Source organism: Rissa tridactyla, chromosome 10 (assembly GCF_028500815.1).
Source record: "Rissa tridactyla isolate bRisTri1 chromosome 10, bRisTri1.patW.cur.20221130, whole genome shotgun sequence".
Classification (NCBI taxonomy): Eukaryota; Metazoa; Chordata; class Aves; order Charadriiformes; family Laridae; genus Rissa; species Rissa tridactyla.
The window spans coordinates 2,102,164-2,122,471 of record NC_071475.1 but is presented as its reverse complement, the minus strand read 5'-3'; the positions used below and the strand labels follow the sequence as shown (position 1 = coordinate 2,122,471).

At 36.4% G+C, this 20,308-nt stretch overlaps 1 protein-coding gene across 7 annotated transcripts in view; it reads left to right on the top strand.

Annotated features, from left to right (window-relative positions):
- Positions 1–19,294, top strand: part of ARHGEF3 (Rho guanine nucleotide exchange factor 3) — a 138,590-nt gene extending 119,296 nt beyond the window's left edge. For 2 of the 7 annotated variants that reach the window (XM_054216164.1, XM_054216162.1), the window contains exons 6-13: positions 5,088–5,258; positions 7,045–7,107; positions 7,431–7,527; positions 7,629–7,705; positions 9,206–9,463; positions 11,048–11,218; positions 13,803–13,989; positions 14,972–19,292. In XM_054216164.1, coding sequence (XP_054072139.1) covers positions 5,088–5,258; positions 7,045–7,107; positions 7,431–7,527; positions 7,629–7,705; positions 9,206–9,463; positions 11,048–11,218; positions 13,803–13,989; positions 14,972–15,315 — 1,368 coding nt within the window. In that variant the 3' untranslated portion in view covers positions 15,316–19,292. Of the gene's footprint in view, positions 1–5,087; positions 5,259–7,044; positions 7,108–7,430; positions 7,528–7,628; positions 7,706–9,205; positions 9,464–11,047; positions 11,219–13,802; positions 13,990–14,971 lie in introns of all 7 variants that reach the window. The other 5 variants (XM_054216167.1, XM_054216166.1, XR_008468689.1 and 2 more) reach the window with 4 other exon arrangements.
- Positions 19,295–20,308: the final 1,014 nt, after the last annotated feature.

The following is a 20,308-nucleotide window of genomic DNA, read 5'->3' as shown; positions in this document are numbered from 1 at the left end:
GTTCTCCAAATCCTACGTGTGAATCCATTTGCAAGTGATGAATGCTGGTGATGTCTCTCACGGCTTCATGCAACTGCCTTCATGGCTGGCTGTAAATTGACTTCTTATCTGATTTTGTCAGCAGCAATAGAACAGGATAAAAAAAGACTGACCTTCTTGTGCTCGGGTGCCCCATTTGGAATTACTTAGAAACATTCTGGAAAGCATATATAGCTTTTTTACTTTATTATGTACTGACATAGCTCTCGCTGTGCACTGTGTAATAGTATAGAAGGATTATTTTTTTTCATGGTGTAATACCTGTAGAAAGAAAAAAGTGTTGATTTTTCTTACTGGATGAACTTTTATGTATCATTATTGTTCAGTTATTTCAGTCAAACCCCATGTTTCTTCTTGCATTGCTGCTAGATGTTCTGTATCTGTAAAATGAAGAAAACTACTATCATCACCACAACATCCAAAACAACTTCTTCCCCTGGAAGAAAACAAAACAAAGCCAACAGAACATCCATCCAAAAAGACCACTCAAACAGCATCAATAAAAGGAATTAGAAAATTCTGAGTTTCCTTTATGGCATTTCAAAGAAACCTGCTTACATATTCTTTCTGAATGGAAGATACCTGTAAGAGGAAAAAAGAAAAGTTTATTGTGCATAATTTTCCTATCCTCTATACATGTAACTTCTGCTTTATATAAATGGACTTTCTGCGTGCAGGCTGAAGAGAAACACCTCTGTGTCTGGGATCTGTGTTGTGTCTTTTAAGCTGTGTTCTTAGCAACTTGTCATGTTTTCCATATTCTATTGATTATAGAGGTATTTGATTTTTTTTTTTGTCTTCTTAACTTTATTATAATTTTCCACATTATTGTCAGTACTCTTCCACAAGGACTCCAAGTAGTGTAAAGTCTTTTCAGCTTTCTTTCTGGGTTTTTTTTTTTTTTTTTTGGCTATTTGTAGTCACTCTTGTTTCTGTCACATAGAGCACTGTAGACTAACGTAATGCTGTTAGCTTAATCTCTGACAGTCTGTATGTATATCTGCAGGATACCAAATGCTAAGCAGGTATTCTTATTTGTTTATCCACCTGGAAAACCACTTTATTCCATAGCTGTATTTTCAGTCTGCATCCAGCTAGACTAACAATTATGATGATCTCTTTGTTTCTGCTTGGTCTTATTCACAGCTGTGCTGTTCGGCTTAAAAGCTGAAAACAGGATTAGAAAAAGAACTCCAGCTGATGCTGAAGAGACAAATTAAAGTCTGGCTAGCTTCCTCTGCAACTTCGGTTTTCATCAGTGTGTCTTGAATTTAAGTAGGGAGTCCAAATTATTTTTATCTATCTTAGGATACAGGTAGTTTCTAGAAATCCTTAAGAAGAAAACTTTTTAACATCGGTTCTGAATGCTAGGACTTTGATCTGTAGTGACTGTATCCCTGTACATGGGGCTGTTTGCTTTACTGCAGTTGAAATTAAGGTTTGTTAATTGCATGAATTCACATCAGTAACACATTGACCCTTCATAGTAACAGTCCTGTAACAGCCAGGGAAAGCTACTGCGGTGAGATAAATACAGTAAACAAAATCAGGGGTTGTGGCTGGATCCTTCCCCAGCCTCTTTAGTTTTTGGAACTATATGAAAATTTTAATAATCCCAGATGGGTTTAATTTTTAACCAGTATGCTGGACGTGTTTTTGAGGAAGCTAGAAACTAGGAAAATATCTTTAAAAGAAGAGATGTAGAAATGCTGTTTTGACATTCCTACAGTTCTTTCAAGGGATTCTATCACATGACAGTTTTTTTTTTCCTTTATGGCAAGTACTGACCAAAGATACTACCGTTAAACTTGTTTTTAAATACCTTTAAAAGTGTTTTTAAAAATCTCTGGTAGAACTTCAGTTCTGGTAGAACTTCAGTTCAGCTCTATTACGCTAAACTGAAATAGGTCTGTTTATTTGCAAAAATAAAAAAAAAGGGTAAAGTAGTAGAATCGAGATGGTTAAACTGATGTACATTTATCTTAAACTATGAGAGAGTTTTATTGAAATAATTTAGTGTTTATTTGGGGATTTCTTTAATTAGGCTTGTATATCAGGTTTACATCTCATTTCTGTTCTTGTCTGTTGCAGCGTTGACGATTCAAGTATGCTTGACTCTCAAGTGACAAAGTATTAAATTTAGCATTAAATAGTATTTCCCTGGTAATGTGTTAGTTTGTCTCTTCATAGCTTTACAAGCCAATTTCTGCAATGTGTATGCAAAGGAGAGGATAATATGTTAAAATAAGCTTGGATTCCCCACTGAAGTATGTGATTCCTGGCCTAACTAGACTTCAGCGCCCCAGGATAAGTCAGTCAGTGGTTTTGCCTTTGCCATGTATAAAAGAAGGAAACGTGCCAGGCAAAGAAATCGCTGCTTCTTGAAGTGAAATTTGTCCTTGTTGCTAACACCTCAAAACATTTCTTTCCCTTTCCACTAATAAATACCCTCAATCCAATGTTCCTTATTAATATTAAGCAAGGTACATTTTGTAGGGTTAATTAAAAGGCTGATGTATGAGAGAAATCAATTAAATATATACTTACTGTGTCCAGGTAGCAAAGATGCTAAGCAAGCAAGCAGGATTTTGGGGAGTTTGGTTTCCTTTTGAGTCTTTCAGCCTTTTTGTGCCCTTTCTGCCCGACAGAGGACAGCGTAGGGCTGTAGAGAATAGTATCAAGCATCCTCATGCAGCGTAAAGAAACATTACTGTCAGTGGATGTAAAAGCTTACTTTTCTCAAAGCGCTGTGTAGTTTCAGTTTGCTGTTACAGGTGCATGCCATTTTATAACACAAGATATGACATTGTTAAAAGGTTTCAAGAATAAGGCATTTACTTTTATAATCAGTCTGTCTGGGGCTATTCATTGTAAGTACCTTCTTCATTCAACATAAAACATTCCTTTAAGAGAACACCACGACAAACAAAGGAGCTTTATACTGGAGAATGCGTATGGGAATGCATGGAAAGGGGCATTCCACCTTGGGTCATGGAATGACAAGTGTTCTGCTTGGCTGCATTCTCATGGTTGGTGATTTGTGGATGCAACACGTCTGCCTCTTTTCCCTAGTCTTGCCATTTGCATGTGAAAATAATGGGTTCCATGATTCATCATAATAACAAATGTAAATTAAGCATGTAATTTCATGTGTGTTTCTTTATCTTCTTAACTCTTGAAGGAAGACTAGCACCTGCCTTGCAAAGTTTTGGAAGGTTGGTATACCTGTGTGTCTGTGTTTATTTTTAGAGGTTTCGTCAATTCCAAGTAGGGCTTAAAATGGCTTCTGTTAAAAGGCATAGTTTTTATTTATGTAATATGTCTTCAGGTACTTTAAAAACATACTGTATTTATAGGCACTGCCTGCATTTCCTGGGCTATTATCTTCAGAGGGGAATTTCAAATATTGTACTTTGTACATGCTGCTTTCAACCTGGAAATGAAGAGAATTTATTTTGTTTTAAATATTCTTACCCAAGGCAATTGAAAGACAATTGTGTTATGTAAGGCAGGTTTTAAAGAACAACAAAAATGTAGATTATTTCAACAATGTGAAATACTTGAGGCATTTCAGAGGTAGGGTCTCAAAAAGAAGCCTCTTATTTTAAGTAAGCAAGAAAGGAGTCTCTTTAAAATAGGGCAGTGAGAGCATAAAGTATCCATCTGTAGCCTGAACTCTTTCTAAGAGTCTACAGGCAAATAGAACTCTCAGGTCTCACTTAAAATTGGACTTGTTTTTATTGAAGTTTAAGACCGGACCACATAATAGATACAGAGATGCTGGTACACATCATCACAGTTTAGAGGCTCCAGAAATATTAATAAAGATTGTACAAGAGTAGAACATAATACGGGTATTTCACAGTTCTCTGTCTGCTAGCACTGATTGCTTAACACATTTCTTCAAATGCTAAGAAATAAGTAGGAGCAGGTGGTGTGAAAAGAATCTGGCTTGTTGCTTGTCATAAACATCAAAATCTGAATATTGACATGCCTTTTCCTTAAAGATAATGTGATTGTTCTTCTCTTTTCAGCCAGATATCCATTTCACACCTTTCTGTGTGAATTAGTTTCTTGATCTCGTTATCCATCTGAACAGACAGGATGTTACCAGTTGAAAGGACTACTTCATGTATCAAAACCAGTTTGTTCAGTTAGAGCATTATAGCACTAATTATTTAATCCGGCTTATGGACATATCTGGAATGGTTATACCAACCAAGTCTTTCATGACTCTGACAGTTAAAAAAAAAAAAAAAGTATTACCATCAGGTAGCAAGAGAGTTATTAAGGTAAGAGGAAAGGTTTTGAAGGACAGTCTCGCTTTATGAACCCTCTTTCTGCCCAACTAAGAAAACAGTTTTTTTCTTAAACCATTAATACGTGTTTGATGTAATGCATCCTTTCACCTGATATCCTCGAGGTACAGTACAGACATCTTCGAACAAACCCACCCCCCAAAAATAAACAAAAACCCAACAGTTCTCTTGACTTTCAGTTCGCACACAGGATGGGTTTATCTACTGGATTTTGCTGTCCTAACTTTCCAGAGTTTCTGTGTAACAATTGAATCTTTCTTCTAAAATCGACCAAAAAAGTATTCATACTAGTTTTGTCTTTAAAATTTGCATTATTTCTTTATTTTTAAGTATTAGGGATCTAATGAGGCAGATGTGTAACGCATGAATAATTCCTGTCTGTTTACTGAATCAAAACTTCGTATTTGATCAGTTATGTTAGTGCGTTGTACCAGTCTGCCGTTATCTCTGTAGTTCATTCTTGTTGCATGGTATATGAACAAATTGTATAGTTTCGAAATTGCTGAGAACGGGACATAGACATAGTTCCCCGCAGGAATGGAAGTACTGGCCTTTTATAAAAATGTAGTTTCTCTTACATTCCTAGTACTAAACATTGCTATTAAGTCACAGTAAAAACTAATTAGATAATGTTTGTTGTACTAAACTATGTATATTGTTTGCTTAGGAAAGAAATGTGTAATGTGAAACTCTTCTAACAGTAAAAACTATTCTTCTATGCATTTCCAGCGTTCTATCAGTTTCCGCAGTGAGAGTCGCCCAGATCTCTTCAGTGCACGACCATGGTCTCGAAATATGCCCCCTGCTAACACAAAGCGGAGAGACAGTAAACTGTGGAGTGAGACCTTTGATGTTTGTGTCAATCACATGCTTACATCTAAAGAAATCAAGCGTCAAGAGGTATAATTTTTTTTTTTTAACCATAAATTTCGTGTTCAAAAGTAATTTTTAAAGCATGGAGTTGAGGAATGCTAGTAGGCATTGGTGTGGCACTTGAAGCTTTCCTGAAATTAAACAGAATGTCACCACCTCCACTAGAAGCAGAATTCCATCCCTAGTCCTTATAGTTCAAGCTATATCAGATGAATATATTCTTTTCTAAAATCAGCTCATGGTATTTCCTTAAGAAATGTGAAGTTACTAAGATATATTGTACTGTGACTGGCTGCATGTGTGTACGTGTTCTGTGTGACGCTTTCTATGGTGATGGTTGATATTCTGGTGTTTCAGTTTGTTGTTCTAGTAATGATAGATGAGCATGCTATTTCAGGAACAGGTGCTACGTACACGCAGAAATACATAATCATTTCTCTTGTTGGAAAAGAGTGTCTTTCAGGAAGTTTTCAGTGCTCGAAAGATGAAATATTGATCAAAAGATTTATCTTCCAAAACAAAAAAAGGAGTACATCAGTGGTTTTAATGGGTCGTACATGACAAATTCTAAATAGTTCATGTTACAGACAATGACAGAGCTTCCATGGAATCAAGAAACTTTTTCTTCTACAGAAATTTCTAGCTGTATCAACAGTTTATAACAATCTCTCTGAGAATATTTCAGAGACCGAGTCATAAATCAAACAACAGCAACATCAAGCATTTCTTGTGCAGATTTTAACATTGTACAAGAATTAATAGGAAATAACTTTTAAAATTGAGAACTTCAAAGGCAGCTTATTGAAAAATAAACCGTAGAAACTGTTTGCACAGCGTAACAGTCATTACTGCCTTGGATCAGAAGCCAGGACCTGTCACAGAGCCCACATAAATGAGCTGTATTCCAGGAAGTTTTGCATGAGGGTTCTGCCTTATGTTGGTTCTTATACCGCATGCCTCAACAGGATATCTGAACCGCTTCCGTGCCTCACTGGCACTTAACTCACACTGTGGGAAGCCTTCCGCGCACGCATATTGTCAGGCTACGAGAATCTGCACTAGCTGCGAATGTTCTTCCGTGATTTATGCAGGTTGAAAGCCTTGACTGTAAAGTTAGTAATTCCAGCTGACCAAAACATTGTTAACTTCTGTCGTACCCCACTTAAGAATGAAATCATGCAATAAGTAAATACAATATTATTTTGATAAGACACTGTATTAGGGTAGTGGCTATTTTTAATCTACTAGCTTTACAGTCTCAAATCTGCTTCAAGAGAAGTAACTTAACATCGGACGACAGTTAAGTAGAGCTCAGCCTTCATAACAAAAAAATGAACTGGTACTGAAATAAAAGTGCTCACTACCAAAGAAATGTTTTAAAGAAGATCTGTCTTTTACTTACTAGACCACTCGCTGGACTGACTTACTGGAACTTTTACTGCTGCATGTGTTAAAATGGAACACAACAAACTCCTATGCAAATAGATGTATAAACAGTTAAGATATAGTTTAGTCAAAATATCACACTGAAGATAGCTCCCTCATTTGGAAACACATCTGTTTGAAAAAAATTAATTCGGTGGCTATTTCAGATAAGCATTTTATGAGCAATCTGATATAGCTCTGGTTTAAAAAGACTGCGCATGATTCTGTAGCTATGGAATAAAGCCTTATTTTATTTCTGCAGTTAGATTTAGCAGAGAAATTCTGCTGCATGGTATGAAGACAGCTATTCAGAGTATAACATCAACGCAAGGAATTGAGTACAGATTAAATAAAGATTATTTTATAATATTTGTGTCTCTCTTCACAGGCTATCTTTGAACTTTCCCAGGGAGAAGAAGACTTGATAGAAGATCTGAAGTTAGCAAAAAAGGTATATTAAAAAAGAAAAAGCAACAAGCAATATTAATTGGTTCATATAACTTTTAAAATAATCCTTGCTTTTTATAATTGCTAAGACAGTAAGAGGGGAAAAAACCCAAAACATATTTCTATTTTCCCATTCTTTCTGAAACACTTAAATGTGCTGCTTTTTTTTTTTTTAATATGAACTTGGTAGTTTAAGATATGGTTATGAAACTTCAAAGTATTCACAGCAATTAGGCTGGTTTTACTTACAGGGAGCTTTAAACGCTATCACTAATTTTTCAACTACCAATGATACACAAATTACAGAGCTCCCTTTTTTCTTTTCAGGCTTATCATGACCCAATGCTTAAACTTTCCATAATGACAGAGCAAGAGCTGAACCAAATTTTTGGAACGTTGGACTCTCTAATTCCTCTACATGAAGGTAAAACTGGAATAGTCTTTGTCTGCGTTACTATTGACATAGATTTATAGTCATCTGGTTCATCAAGTGAAGTTTCTCTTCCTTTTTTTAATCATGACCAGATCTTCTTCGACGACTTCAAGAAGTCAGGAAACCTGATGGATCAATAGAACATGTTGGCCATATCCTTGTGGGTTGGGTAAGGCAGAGTTTTTAATCAGTTTTGAGACTTTAGTTTGGAGCTGCAACATAGTTTTTATGAGGCAATTTCCTTTCCATATCTAGCATAACATGTCAAAAATATATTCTCAAAGACTTTTCAAGGCAACTATTTAGAGACGTAGTGGAATATTTTATCTTTCAAGGTATTTTCCATGAAAAGATTTTAGACTAGGATGTTGTTTTTAAAGCTTTTGCTTTTCAGGAGATGAGCAGTATTTAATATGCTTTAAATAAAAATCAAAAGTCAGACTAGAGTTTTTCTGATGTAGATAACTTAAAAATCTGCCCCCATTTGTATTTTGGTTGCCGAGGGAAATGAAGCTTGAACAGTCACATTGTCTAAGGGCACCCTACCCTTATTTTTGAATGTCAGTCTGTTCCGGTCAAGGTAGTTTTTAGTGCTGTCAAAGATACCAATTTTCCTAAAAGTTTGTTAAAATAAGGCAGAGAGGGGTACAAGTGAGACGCTATTGCTGCCCCACAAAAGAAAAAGTCAATAAGTTGACTTTCACTAGCATCCAACAACATAAATACTGAAAATAGCTTTTGTTAGCTTCGTTGCTAACATTGCTCGTTAGATTAAAAAAGAGCTGTTTTTAAAGGGATTTAGATATGTGGAAAGTACATCTGTAAGTATCTGCAAGGAATGAAATTCAGCTGGGAAAAAAGGGCTTGACATTTTTAAGGTAATAACAGACATTTAGCAGCTCTGTGTGAAACACTGGCCTATTGTAAGCATGAGAAACACGATCATTACCAGTACATAAGGCAAATAGTTAGTGATAAGCTTGTAAGTGACAAACATTATCTGTTTTTATTTGCATAAAGTAGTTTTAAATATATTTATTTTCTGAGTGTTTGAACACCAGTGAACTTCCTTTGGTCCAAATATGTCCGAGTCTAATTTCCTTTGTTGAAGATTTTATATATATTGTGTGTTAATACAGCAGTTTTTGTAAATAGATACATTGTTCTAATCAACACATAAGCGAGTTTTTTTTTCAGATTTAAGGCACAATTCTGTCATCTCAGTTTGGTCAAGGTTCTTGAGGGCAATATAGAAGTTTGATGATAGAAATTTGCTTATCTAAAAAGGTTAGGTCTGGGAGTACTCATTCCTAGGCTTTTGTTTCCATTCGTAATTAAAATCAGACTTCTGTTTTCAACTATTGTCTGCACTAAGTAGTGCTGAACCTTAAGTCATGGATTTTTTTAATGCCTTTGGAATAATATTGGAGATCTCTAGGAACTGAGAGGTGAGCTAGCGCTTCTAAATGATTTAAATGATGAACCAAGGTATCAGAGGATGCTTGTAAACCTCATCTTTGTCGGAAACATTATCATCAATAAACTGGGGATAAATCTCCAGGAAAAAAAGATTCTCAGCATGCGTTCTGACATCCTGAATCACTTGGAATTTTCTATATAGCAAACTGTGCTTTGTTTCAGCTGCAGAATAATTTATTCCTTTCCCCAGCTTCCATGCCTGAACTCCTACGATAGCTACTGCAGCAATCAAGTAGCAGCCAAAGCGCTATTGGATCACAAGAAACAAGATCACAGAGTGCAAGATTTCCTACAGCGCTGCTTGGAGTCTCCTTTTAGTCGCAAATTGGACCTTTGGAATTTCCTTGACATCCCAAGAAGCCGTTTGGTTAAATACCCGTTGCTACTCAGAGAAATTTTGAGACACACACCAAATGATCATCCAGATCAGCAGCACCTTGAAGAAGCTGTGAGTTACTGTTGGGCTTGGGTTTTTTTAGCAGATTATAGCACTTTTAGCTTGTTAATGAATTAAGGGACATCTCATAAAATATGGAAGTGCTAAAACTTACATGAGCGGCCGAAACCAATACATGAAATATCTAGCCCCGCTCCCCCAGTTAAATCCTATTTCAGTAGCAAAGAGATACCAAAACAAAAAAAGAGCGGGTTTGGTAGATGTTTTCCACAGCTCTTGTCTGCTCCTTGTCCATTTTGTATTTACCTTTCAATGTCATTCCCCAGTCTAATCTAAGTTGGGTAATGTAGAGGTTCCTTCTCAGGTTTTAGATCATTTAGGTAAGTTTTATTCCCTGCTTTGAGACCTGACATAACCTCTGAATCTAGATTAATTCTCAGCTGTGGGAATGTTGCTGAAATATGCATTGTGCTTTCTGAAGTAAAACCAGAGGGATAAATCCAAGGCTTTAAAACTTCCTTATTAATAGAAAGGGATCTGATTCAGGTATTCTGAAATGTTTCTAAAATTTCTATTCTTTCCCATATGTCTCTCTCTCTATATATATATATATTAAAATCCAATGAACCGTGCAAATATGCAAATATGTAGCTGGGAGTAAAGGAGTTTAATGTAGTGGGTTTGTTTGACACATGCTTCTAAAGTAATGAATAAATAAATATCATCAGTACCCTACTCCTTTTGAATAGTATTTAAATATAAGTAAATTTCTTTAATATTTTGAGGACAAAATTTATGATTTGCCTAGACTTGAGTATTTTGTACAATTTAGTATTTCCTTCCTGAAAAATGACAGCCCTGCTTTTTTTGGAGAGCACATGTTTCAAAACACATGTACCTGACCGCTGCTGTTCTGCTCTTCCTTCCCCAAATCCCTTGCCCAGCGAAACTCCTCTGTTGTTAAATTGGACAACTGTGGTTTAAATTCAAACCTTGGATAGTCAAATTTAGATGTAATGTATAAAATGCGTTTTCCGCTTGTGCCTATTCCTTTAAACCAAAACAAAAAATCATAAATATCTCAAAGAATTATTCTGCTTATTTCTAAAGTTTGCTTTTCTACATAATGTCTGGTAATATCTTTTAAAAAGCATAATAAATGCTTTCTAGTACTTGGATTTGGTAATTTTTTAATAAACTATAATCAGGATTTTTTTTTTCTTGATATTTCAATAGCCTTACATAGATTTGTGGTATTCTGCTTCAGCAGAACACTGTTTATCTTTGAAGTGATGTATTTCATAAATTCTGTATTTGCCAGGTTAAATTAGGAAACAGAAATGACTCGATGTGGTTGGCTCTTAACGCTCTTTTAGGCTTATGAAGTACGTTTGTCTCCCTGTCTGACAATCTGCTCTAAGCACATTGGGCCAAGCTGATCCCCGATAAGTCTCCTGGGATCAGGAGATTCTTGAATTATCTGTTTGGGCATGTATGTCTCAACTCATTCCCCCGCCCTAGCCTCAGTTATTTACCAATGTATTTTCTTGTAGCTACAGCTAAAGTTATTAGGAGATGGCTCAGAATATCGGACTGTCTATTTGAAGTTTGTTTGTTTTCATTTTTTTTATGTAGATAAATATAATTCAGGGCATAGTGGCTGAAATCAACATAAAGACTGGTGAATCTGAATGCCAATACTACAAAGAGAGACTCATTTATCTTGAAGAAGGCCAAAGGGATTCATTGATCGATAATTCACGTGTTGTATGTTGTCATGGTGAGCTGAAGAACAACAGGGGAGTGGTAAGGAACAAATATTTTGTCATAAATAGCTTTTAAAGATGTCCTCATTTTTCATGACAGCTAAAAGAGCTGCGAGTATGCGTACAGAAACATCACCCTCTCATATATAGGAAGCTGATAAATCCTAACTATTACATATAACACTCATCTTTTTGGTTAGCCGTCAAATACCTGTATGTGGAGATAATAAGCTCATATGTGTCTCTGTCTCTTTAAGGAGACCTGACAACATCCTGGCTAAATTGTAAATTGATAAATTTCAGCAAAAATTTCAGGAAAAAAACTCCAACAAATAAGAAATACATTTCTGGTCTCAGAGACACAATAATGATGTCTATAATGACACACAAAATGTGCTAACAAATTTTAAATCTGCCAAAGGCTGTGGTTATGAAGAGTGTTTTACTTGATTATTTGTTGAATTTCAAAGAGAATTTGCTGACCAGAGAAGTTTGGTATTTGATACTGCAAATTCCAGTCTCCAGGAGTCTGCAGTATTGACAAGTGTCATAAGCTGAGCTTTCCAATTTAAAAAATAAACAACATGCAGATTAGTAGAGATATTAATAGAATAGAAACCAGTCATTCTTGGGTATTTTTTTCTAAGTCAACTAGAAACAACATGAAATTTTGAATGAAAAAACATCTGTTTCTCATTAACTGAGTTTATAAAAGTTTTATTTAAAAAAAACCAAGCAAACAATGTAGAATTCTAAATGCATTTCTCAGCATTGGGAGCGCTTCTATGTAGCGTGTGTATACATACAATAGAAGGATCACGTTTTACCACACGGCTGAGATGGAAAGATGAAATGCAGGCTCTTTTCTGGTGCACCTGGTAAGGACGAGGCCAGCAGTTAATGCATGGCAAACTAGCAGGAGCAAACTGGCAATTTTCCTCTTTCTACTGAGCTCTATTTACTCCATCCACACTACCCCTGCCTTTCTTTGGTAGCATAACATTAAGGATAGAATTAATTCTTCCAATTTATGAACAGTATTTAAAACTACCCAGTGTTTTTGGGAGGTTGCTACACCGATATATTCCTTGAATACCATTGACAGCGTGGGATATTTTTCTTTCTGTGTTTCTTTGATTTGGGCTGAAAAACAGATCAAACCATTCCTATCTTAATGTTATCAGTCTCCTTTTCACACCGGCTATTATGAAGTATTAGCTTTAGCAGCAAATAAGAGCTCTCACCTCTGAAAAGAGTTTGATGTGACTCGCGCTAAAATCAGGCACGGCAAAGCTTTACATTATGAAGAATCTGCAACACTTTGTGGATGATGGTTTGAAAACTGAGTTTCAAACTAAACCAGATATTTTTGCTGCACATTTAGAATATTAAGAAAAAACACACCAAACCCCAACCCTACTTCACAAGCAAACAGCCATACCTGTATATACCTCTAATGCTTAATCTCACACGTTTTTGCTTTCTTTCATATTTCATTCATATGAAAAGGTAGCCATTTGCCAAAAATCTAAACCGAAACGTATCGGATAGATTTACTTTTATTTTACCAGACTCTGCATAGGGTCATTGTTAGTACAAAAGATGACAGCACTGCAGAATAAGGAACAAACAAAAAGTTCAGGTGTGTGTCCTGCAAAGACTGAGAGGGGCACAAGAAATTGGACTATTCACAGATATAAAATGAGGTGTCAGTGGTGGAAAACCAGAATGATGGTGGACTATTTCAATTTCAGAAGACTGCCAAGGCACATTGGGAAAGGTTTCTGCTATTATTACCTTTTTCATTATAGTCTTCTGAAAACATGAGCTACTGGAAGAGGGGACAGTGATCTAAACGGACCTAAAGATCTGTCTTGTGTTAAAACTGCAAGTGATGCATCTATTTAGATTTAGAGTCAGGTCAACTTTAGAAGCAAAGAACAGTTACTCATAATTGGGAAGAAAATTTTGGCAGTGTAAAACAAAAAATTAATTTTGATGCATGATATCACGTAAAAAGAGTTTAAAATTTCTGTTTATAATTTTTGGAAGACACTGGAGATTACACAATGGGAGGCACAACATAATTTAAAGATGGTAACAGGTGACTTGTGCCACTTAGGAGCAAAAGTAATTTTCTGAGCTTCAAAGAGCTGTGGTGAAGCTAATTGTGAGCAGGATGTGAACTGTAAAAAGATTGCTCATAATTGCTCATAGAAAATATTTGAATTAATAAGATTGCCTGTTTCTTCATAACACAGGCAGAACAGAAAAGTTAAAGTAGGTGTCAGAAAGAAAAATGTGTGTAAGCATGCTGCTGGAGAGAGGGCTTTGAAATGTCATGCACAAGACTTCAAGGCCTCAACGCTAAAAGATTAATTAGGATCATGACATAAGACACTGAGAAAAGGATGGGAAAAATAATTTTAGAAGTTTTTAAATTGTTATATTTACATACTTACGTGCTGATGCACCATAAGACTTTTAAATAGCGGGAAGAGATGAATCCTTGTTTATTTTAACTGTTGAAAACACAAGGTTATAATGTGCTAGAGTTTAAATAATTTTTTAAAATTATTTTCTAACAAAGGAATAATGCACTATTATTTATTAATTTTTAACAGAAACTGCATGTCTTCCTCTTTGAAGAAGTGTTGGTGATCACTCGAGCTATCGCCCATAACGACCAGCTCTGCTACCAGCTGTATCGGCAGCCCATTCCGGTGAAGGAGCTTGTGCTAGAAGACTTGCAAGATGGAGAGGTGCGATTGGGCGGATCCATACGTGGTGCGTTCAGCAACAATGAGAGAAGTATGACCACCCCTTTACTTTTTATTTGCCTATATAGGGTCATTATAACCTTAAGACAACCGTCAATGACACATTAGAAAGTTTTCTCCAAAATTCACATTACCTACATACAACATCCTGATTTTTATTTCAAGACTGGTTTATTATATATATTGTAGTTTGTTTCTTATAGATTGTTTCTTGAAGTTCACTATATTGATAGCAGGATTTCTCCACACACCTCCTTCTGTACTGAATTGAGAAGGGGAGAATAAGTAGAATGTAGTGGCAAAACCACCAAATTATAAGCAAGTGTATTTTGAAATCTTAAGTCATAGCAGCTAAAGCTTATCTTTTCTTGTGTTATAGAGACATTGATTGCTATTCTATAACTAAGTCTTTCAGCTGACAGATAATTAACGTAGTACTCTGTGTTAAGACTGCAGCTATTCATGTTAATGTCAAGAGGTAAGAGATAATGTCCTTCTAATTAGGCGTATTATAAAGATGCTTCTTTCTATTACAAGGGTCCTTTGAATCTCACCTATCTTGTGAAAACTTGGAGGGTTTTTTGTATGTATTTGCTTTATTAGTGAAGTGAATGGAAGAAGAATGAGGCAATGTCCAGCTGACACAAGGCACAGTATTCAGTGAAGGTCCTGGAGATCTGCTTTACAGAGCAGTAGGAGGAGAGGTGTTGCAGTGTGGGAGAAGCCTTAATCCTGCTGATTCACTTAAAGCTTTAGAGGTAGCTTGTGCGTGGCAGAACCAAAATTGTTCAATCCAGCAGTAAGAAATTATTAGAAGTGCTTCTGGTGTTCTGTGTTTCTTGTCCCACAAAACAAAGAGATACCCAGACTCTTCTCTCTGCTCTGACAAGGTATTGGCAGGAAAACATCATAAGCCAAAGATTTTACAGATTCTGTTATTTTAATATACTCATTTATTATAAAATCCATTCAGCCAAAGCATTCAGTGTTTTGATATATATTGTTTCTTTCAGTCAAAAACTTCTTTAGAGTCAGCTTCAAAAACGGATCTCAAAGCCAGTCTCACTCACTCCAAGCCAATGACTCATTCAACAAACAACAGTGGCTTAACTGTATCCGCCAGGCCAAAGAAAAAGTTACGTGTGCAGGCAAAGTTGGCGTGAACGCAGAAGCACATTTTCTTTTGTCACCAAATGGAAGCAGAGTACCCCAGGGAGAAACCACGCTCGAGCAAATGGACCATTCGGACTGTGAGTCAGACTGTAGTATGGACACCAGCGAGATCAGCATCGACTGTGAACGTATGGAACAGACAAACCCTTGTGAAAATGAAAAGCAAATAGAAACCAATGTTTGACAAAAACTTACAGTTCATGGAAGAAAATCTGTCTCTTACCTGTACAGTATTTGCATTCCATACATGGAACCATTTGGAGAAGCACTTTTAAAATATTTTTGTGACAGTGTCAATGCAGTCCTCCTTGTATTCGTACCTATGAGTGTAGTACTGTAACTGCCGATCTGTATAAGCTGGAATCCCTTGCAACTCATGTCCCGTGATTATAGTCCATAAACAACTAAGGTGGATGAAAGAGGTACTTGACCAGTTGTTCTCAATGTCCTGCTGTAAACAGAATCTCTAAACTACTGTTTATATGTGTGTTACATAAAGTAACTTTTCTTAATTTTTGAAGTACTTTATTTGCCCTTTAATGGGGCAGCTGAAGATGTGGACCTAATATGGAGTTTCACGATGGGTGATGGGTTTTCATAAAGACATGGAAGGAAAAATTAGTTTCTTGGGAAAAAAACCCAACTCCTCTTGCAATAACCTATCTGAATTCTTGCAGCGTTAGATCGACAAGAACTATAGACAGCAGGCCGTGTAACCAGTGGCACTTTTAGGGATTAATTTTTCAAAATGCAGCACTGTCCTAAGGTCCACCAACCGAACTTAGTAAAATCTGGTCAGTTAAAGTGGTCAGCATAGTGCCATGGTTTATTTATCAAAGCATGTAATGCTAAAAATAATCAACTAAAAAAAAAATCAAACACAAAAACCACAAACCCAACCAAACCTTTATAGCCAGCACTGAATTAAATGAAATGCTGAGAATACTGGGTGTTTGTAAATAAGCTGATAGTTTGCTTTCAGTGCCATATATATATATATATATATTTTTTTTTATCCTAAACAGGATAAGAACGGAAAAAAGCTTTTGCTTGTGAATAGGCCCTCTTCAGCATTTTGCACTCCACTGACCTCCACTGTTGGTTTTAAACACCACTAAACTAATGTTAAAACATTTAATTTTCTCTAAATGTCTGTTTACAATTACATGTAGTTGGTTTTTAAACTAAGTGACAATTTTATATAAATAGTGCTCTACAAATACCCTATGGGATTATGTAGAGAAAGTTTAAACAAAAAGGGAATTGTTTTTCCTTTAGGATGTATTACATCCTTTATATTTTTCTCAAGTTTTGTTTTGTAAGTTTTTGTTACATTTAATCTCATGCTGGAATTGGAAATGTTACTGTGTTTTCTGGTGGCTGATTTAATCTACTCATTATGATGAGAAGCAGATGAGTCACTTAAATGCAGTCTAAAACACTCAGTTCAACATCCTGTTACTTTTCAGGAATCCCTGGGTAATATTTTATTTCTTAGTATAAGAAATTATGCCAGTGCTGTATGGCAAGCTATGAAAATGATATATTAATAAATTTAAATGATCCTTGATATTACACAAGATAACCTGTGCAAAGTACTCGTACCAACAGAAGTAGAAAAACTGCTAAGTTATTGCCAAAAACATTTTTCTTGTGTTCTGCAAGTTTACAGAAAATAGTACATGTCAAGTATCGTACAATAGATATATGCTGATGCGCATTAGAGAAATCAGTGTGACAAAATGATAAACAATATAAAACAAGGTATTTTTATTTTTTAAAAAAATGTCATTTTTACCCTAGAGAACATATTTCTGTATTTATAGTTTTTCAAAAAAGTCAATTTTCTTTTCTGTTTCAGGCTTTGTAATTTATTTCGACTGCTTCATTTTTAGAGCTGACTGAGTGTGCCAGCGAAGATGAGAGAAAGGAAAAATTTGCAGAAGAAAAGGCATAGGAAAGCCTATTAGATGATGAACCATTTTCACAAAACCCGTTCAGCAAAATGTTTAAAAAGAGCAAAAAGCATGTAAAGTGTTCAGATAGAGAAGAAAGAATGAATGTGTGTATTGACGTTTGTTTTAAATAATAGCCTTAAACTTTACTGGAAGCATTTCAAATAAATTACATTAAACCATTGTGATTTTTTGTTTGGTTGTTTGTGTAAGAAGACTACGAAAAGATTTCAGTGGTGCACACAGTGAGTCTTAACGTATGTGATCAACGCTTATATTCTGGTTGGCGGGGAAGCGTTACATATTTGGATCAAATTTGCTAGATACAAAATATTAATGAAGAAACAAGTCAATTCAGCGCGTTCCTGAAAGTTTTGTGTTACATAATCAATTTAATAAGTAGGTAGAACAAAAAAATTAATATCCTGCCATCTGTTTCTCGCTCCTGATTCCTTGTGGGTCACATCTCTACTGAATATATATTACTCCAAAACATTGAGATGGTGAATGTCGGGGCATGCGAAAAGCCACCAACCAGCCTGTGAGCCTCAGAAGATGAATTTACGTCTGTGTACTGTCATTTAGCATCGTGTTCGACATACTGCAGTGCACGTGTTTCAATTTTGCTTTGTAGTTGATGTGCACTTAGCAACTGATTTGATCTAAGAAAGCTTAATGAAGGTTTTTTCCAATCATCTTGAGGAATAAGACTTCCACTTTAAGAATCCTAATGTTCTGGATTTTGGTTAGCTTGTTTTGCTTGTTCTGTTTTTCAAATGCCGCTGCTTTTGAAAAAACTACTTGGGGGGGAGCAGAGGGGGACACACACAATAAAATGTACCAAAAAGGATGGGTAAAATGCTTCATGCAAAGTAAAGAGGAAATGTAACATCAGTGAGTATGTCAGTGATCATCATAGTTAGTAATGAGCAGCATGGAGGCTGAGAAGTCGGAGCAGCGACCTGGCCTGCATGCTGCAGCCACGCAGTACGCGTAGGCCTCCGCGTGATTCTCACGCAGAAAATTGCTTCTGATTTCTCAGGTCACCCACCGTTGCGTGTGTAGCACTTCTACTGATGAGAGAGGTCAAAGCTGTGTAACCTTCACGTTGGATCGCCGAGGGATCTTAGATTCACTCGTGTCTCAGACAAAAGAATAGCGCCATGGCGAGAAGGTGAACGAGAACAGGTGGAGTGCGTAAAAAAAGCCAAGAGGCAGTGGAAGAGCCTGAGGTGTCGAGGGCTTCCGAGATCACCGTGAGGGGATGCCAAAATAAGGAGAGGACTGCAGATGCTGGATGAGTTCCAGCTCCTCTAAATCGGAGGTACGAGCACTCTGGATCTCTGTGTCTGGGAGATGAGTGAGCGACAAGGCATTTTGCTCTCAAGAGCAGGAAGTCTGTAGTCTGATGTGACAGTTTCATGCCTTTTTGACAAATCTCATCAACCTGTTCATTCTTCTATTCCTGGTAAGAACAGACAGTGTAGTCTTGGCTTGCGAAAGATCTGATGAACCAGAAGTAATAAGGTAAAAGCATAGATTGTCTTGATTGAGAAAGAAAGGTAAGCAAAGAGAATGCCCTTGAAATCTTTGAATGTGGGTCCTCTCAGACTACAAAAGAAAATTTAACTGTCTGTGGTGTTTGGTTCCCTAGATTTGGTCTGCAGCTCTGAAAAGAACAACGCAAGGCTGAAGACTTCTCCCCCTGAGCACAAAGGTCCGCTGTGAGACAGCAGGAGCACTTAGAAGTCTGTGAAGCCCAGTACCAGGGAATCAATGGCCGGAATCTGGGTAAAAGATAGGCCCAAAGTTGAACTCCACGGTAGAGAAGGTGTTTCTCAGTGGCGACTCCTATTCAGCACGACCCACCTGAACCAGGGATACTGCCTTAGGAATGCCTCTGCAATAGTGGGAAGCGGGTCTCTTGAGGTTTCACAGGAGTTTCTAGAGTTTGAAAGATATAACATTTACATGTCAGTTTAATCAACTGCTCTTTTTGAAAAAGTTGATATTTTATGATGACACTGTCTGGCGCTTAGATCCTGGGAATCGAGACTGCCTGCTAACAGAGCCAGAAACTGAGTTTTACGTAAATGGATTTATTTCCTTTGAATATGGGGTTCCAGTTCCAGAATGGACAGTTCTTCCATATTTAATGCTTACTCATGAATACGGATTTTAAAATACTGTAATCTGTTCTACAGGTTGATGCTGCCATCTGCTGGAAATAACTGTGTATTTTTAGAGCTGATTTGATTAAATATTTTAAGATTTTAAATTGTTAATCATTCTAAAATGAAAGTCAGTATTTAAAATAGATATTTAAAATATCTACAAGTATCTACAAGTAAAATATCTACAAGTAGATCTTTTCAGACTTTCACCTGTGGATCACAAATTTGTTAGAAAAAAGTACTAGGTGAATTTCTGCTACCAGTCCCTGGCTTTGCAGAGACAAGTTGAGACTACTTCCCCAGTTTGTCTCACCTTTTACTATCACAGGCATATTTTCTTCATTGCTGGTAAATGACACTAAAGCTTTTTCCAAGAGTGTTAGTTAGGTTTTGCCTCTGAATTTTCTGAAGGTGCTTCTCTTTGCATGGTCTATAAAGAAAGTTTAATTATACGGTTCTCCCATCTTTGATCTCCTGGCACCTAAAATTTAGTCAGCACGAATACCCTTGCTCAAAATTAGCACCCAAACATTTCAAGAGATGAGATGTGCTTTGCATTACTAGAGTAATTTCTGGAAAATAAAGTAGTAATTTCTAGTTACTTAAACTGTAACACTGTACTCAGACTAAACAATATTTTGCATTTCTAAATTTGCTTTCATCAAAGAATACTGAGGTGGTGTCTGGAACAAGCATCCAAGTTTGTTCCTTCAGCACGGAGCCTTATGCGACCCTCCCTTAGAGGTGTCTTTTATTTGTGGCTATTAATCTGATCTAGGTCTCTCTTCCTAATGTATCACATTCATCTGATTTCAGAATCAAAGGGATCTGCAGCTGCTTTGTACTTGGGTGGGAAACCACTTGGTGCAAGCCAGGGAGTCGTGGTTGAATGCTTGGCAAATATCAGAAACCACAGAAACTAGAAAGACAGTAAGGTGACGGATTTTATAACTTTTACTTCAGAGTATTTGGACTGAACTTTTGTTTTGTGAACTGGGATTCTTGCTACCTTTTTATATCTATCAGGATTTAGGATTCAGAGTGGTAA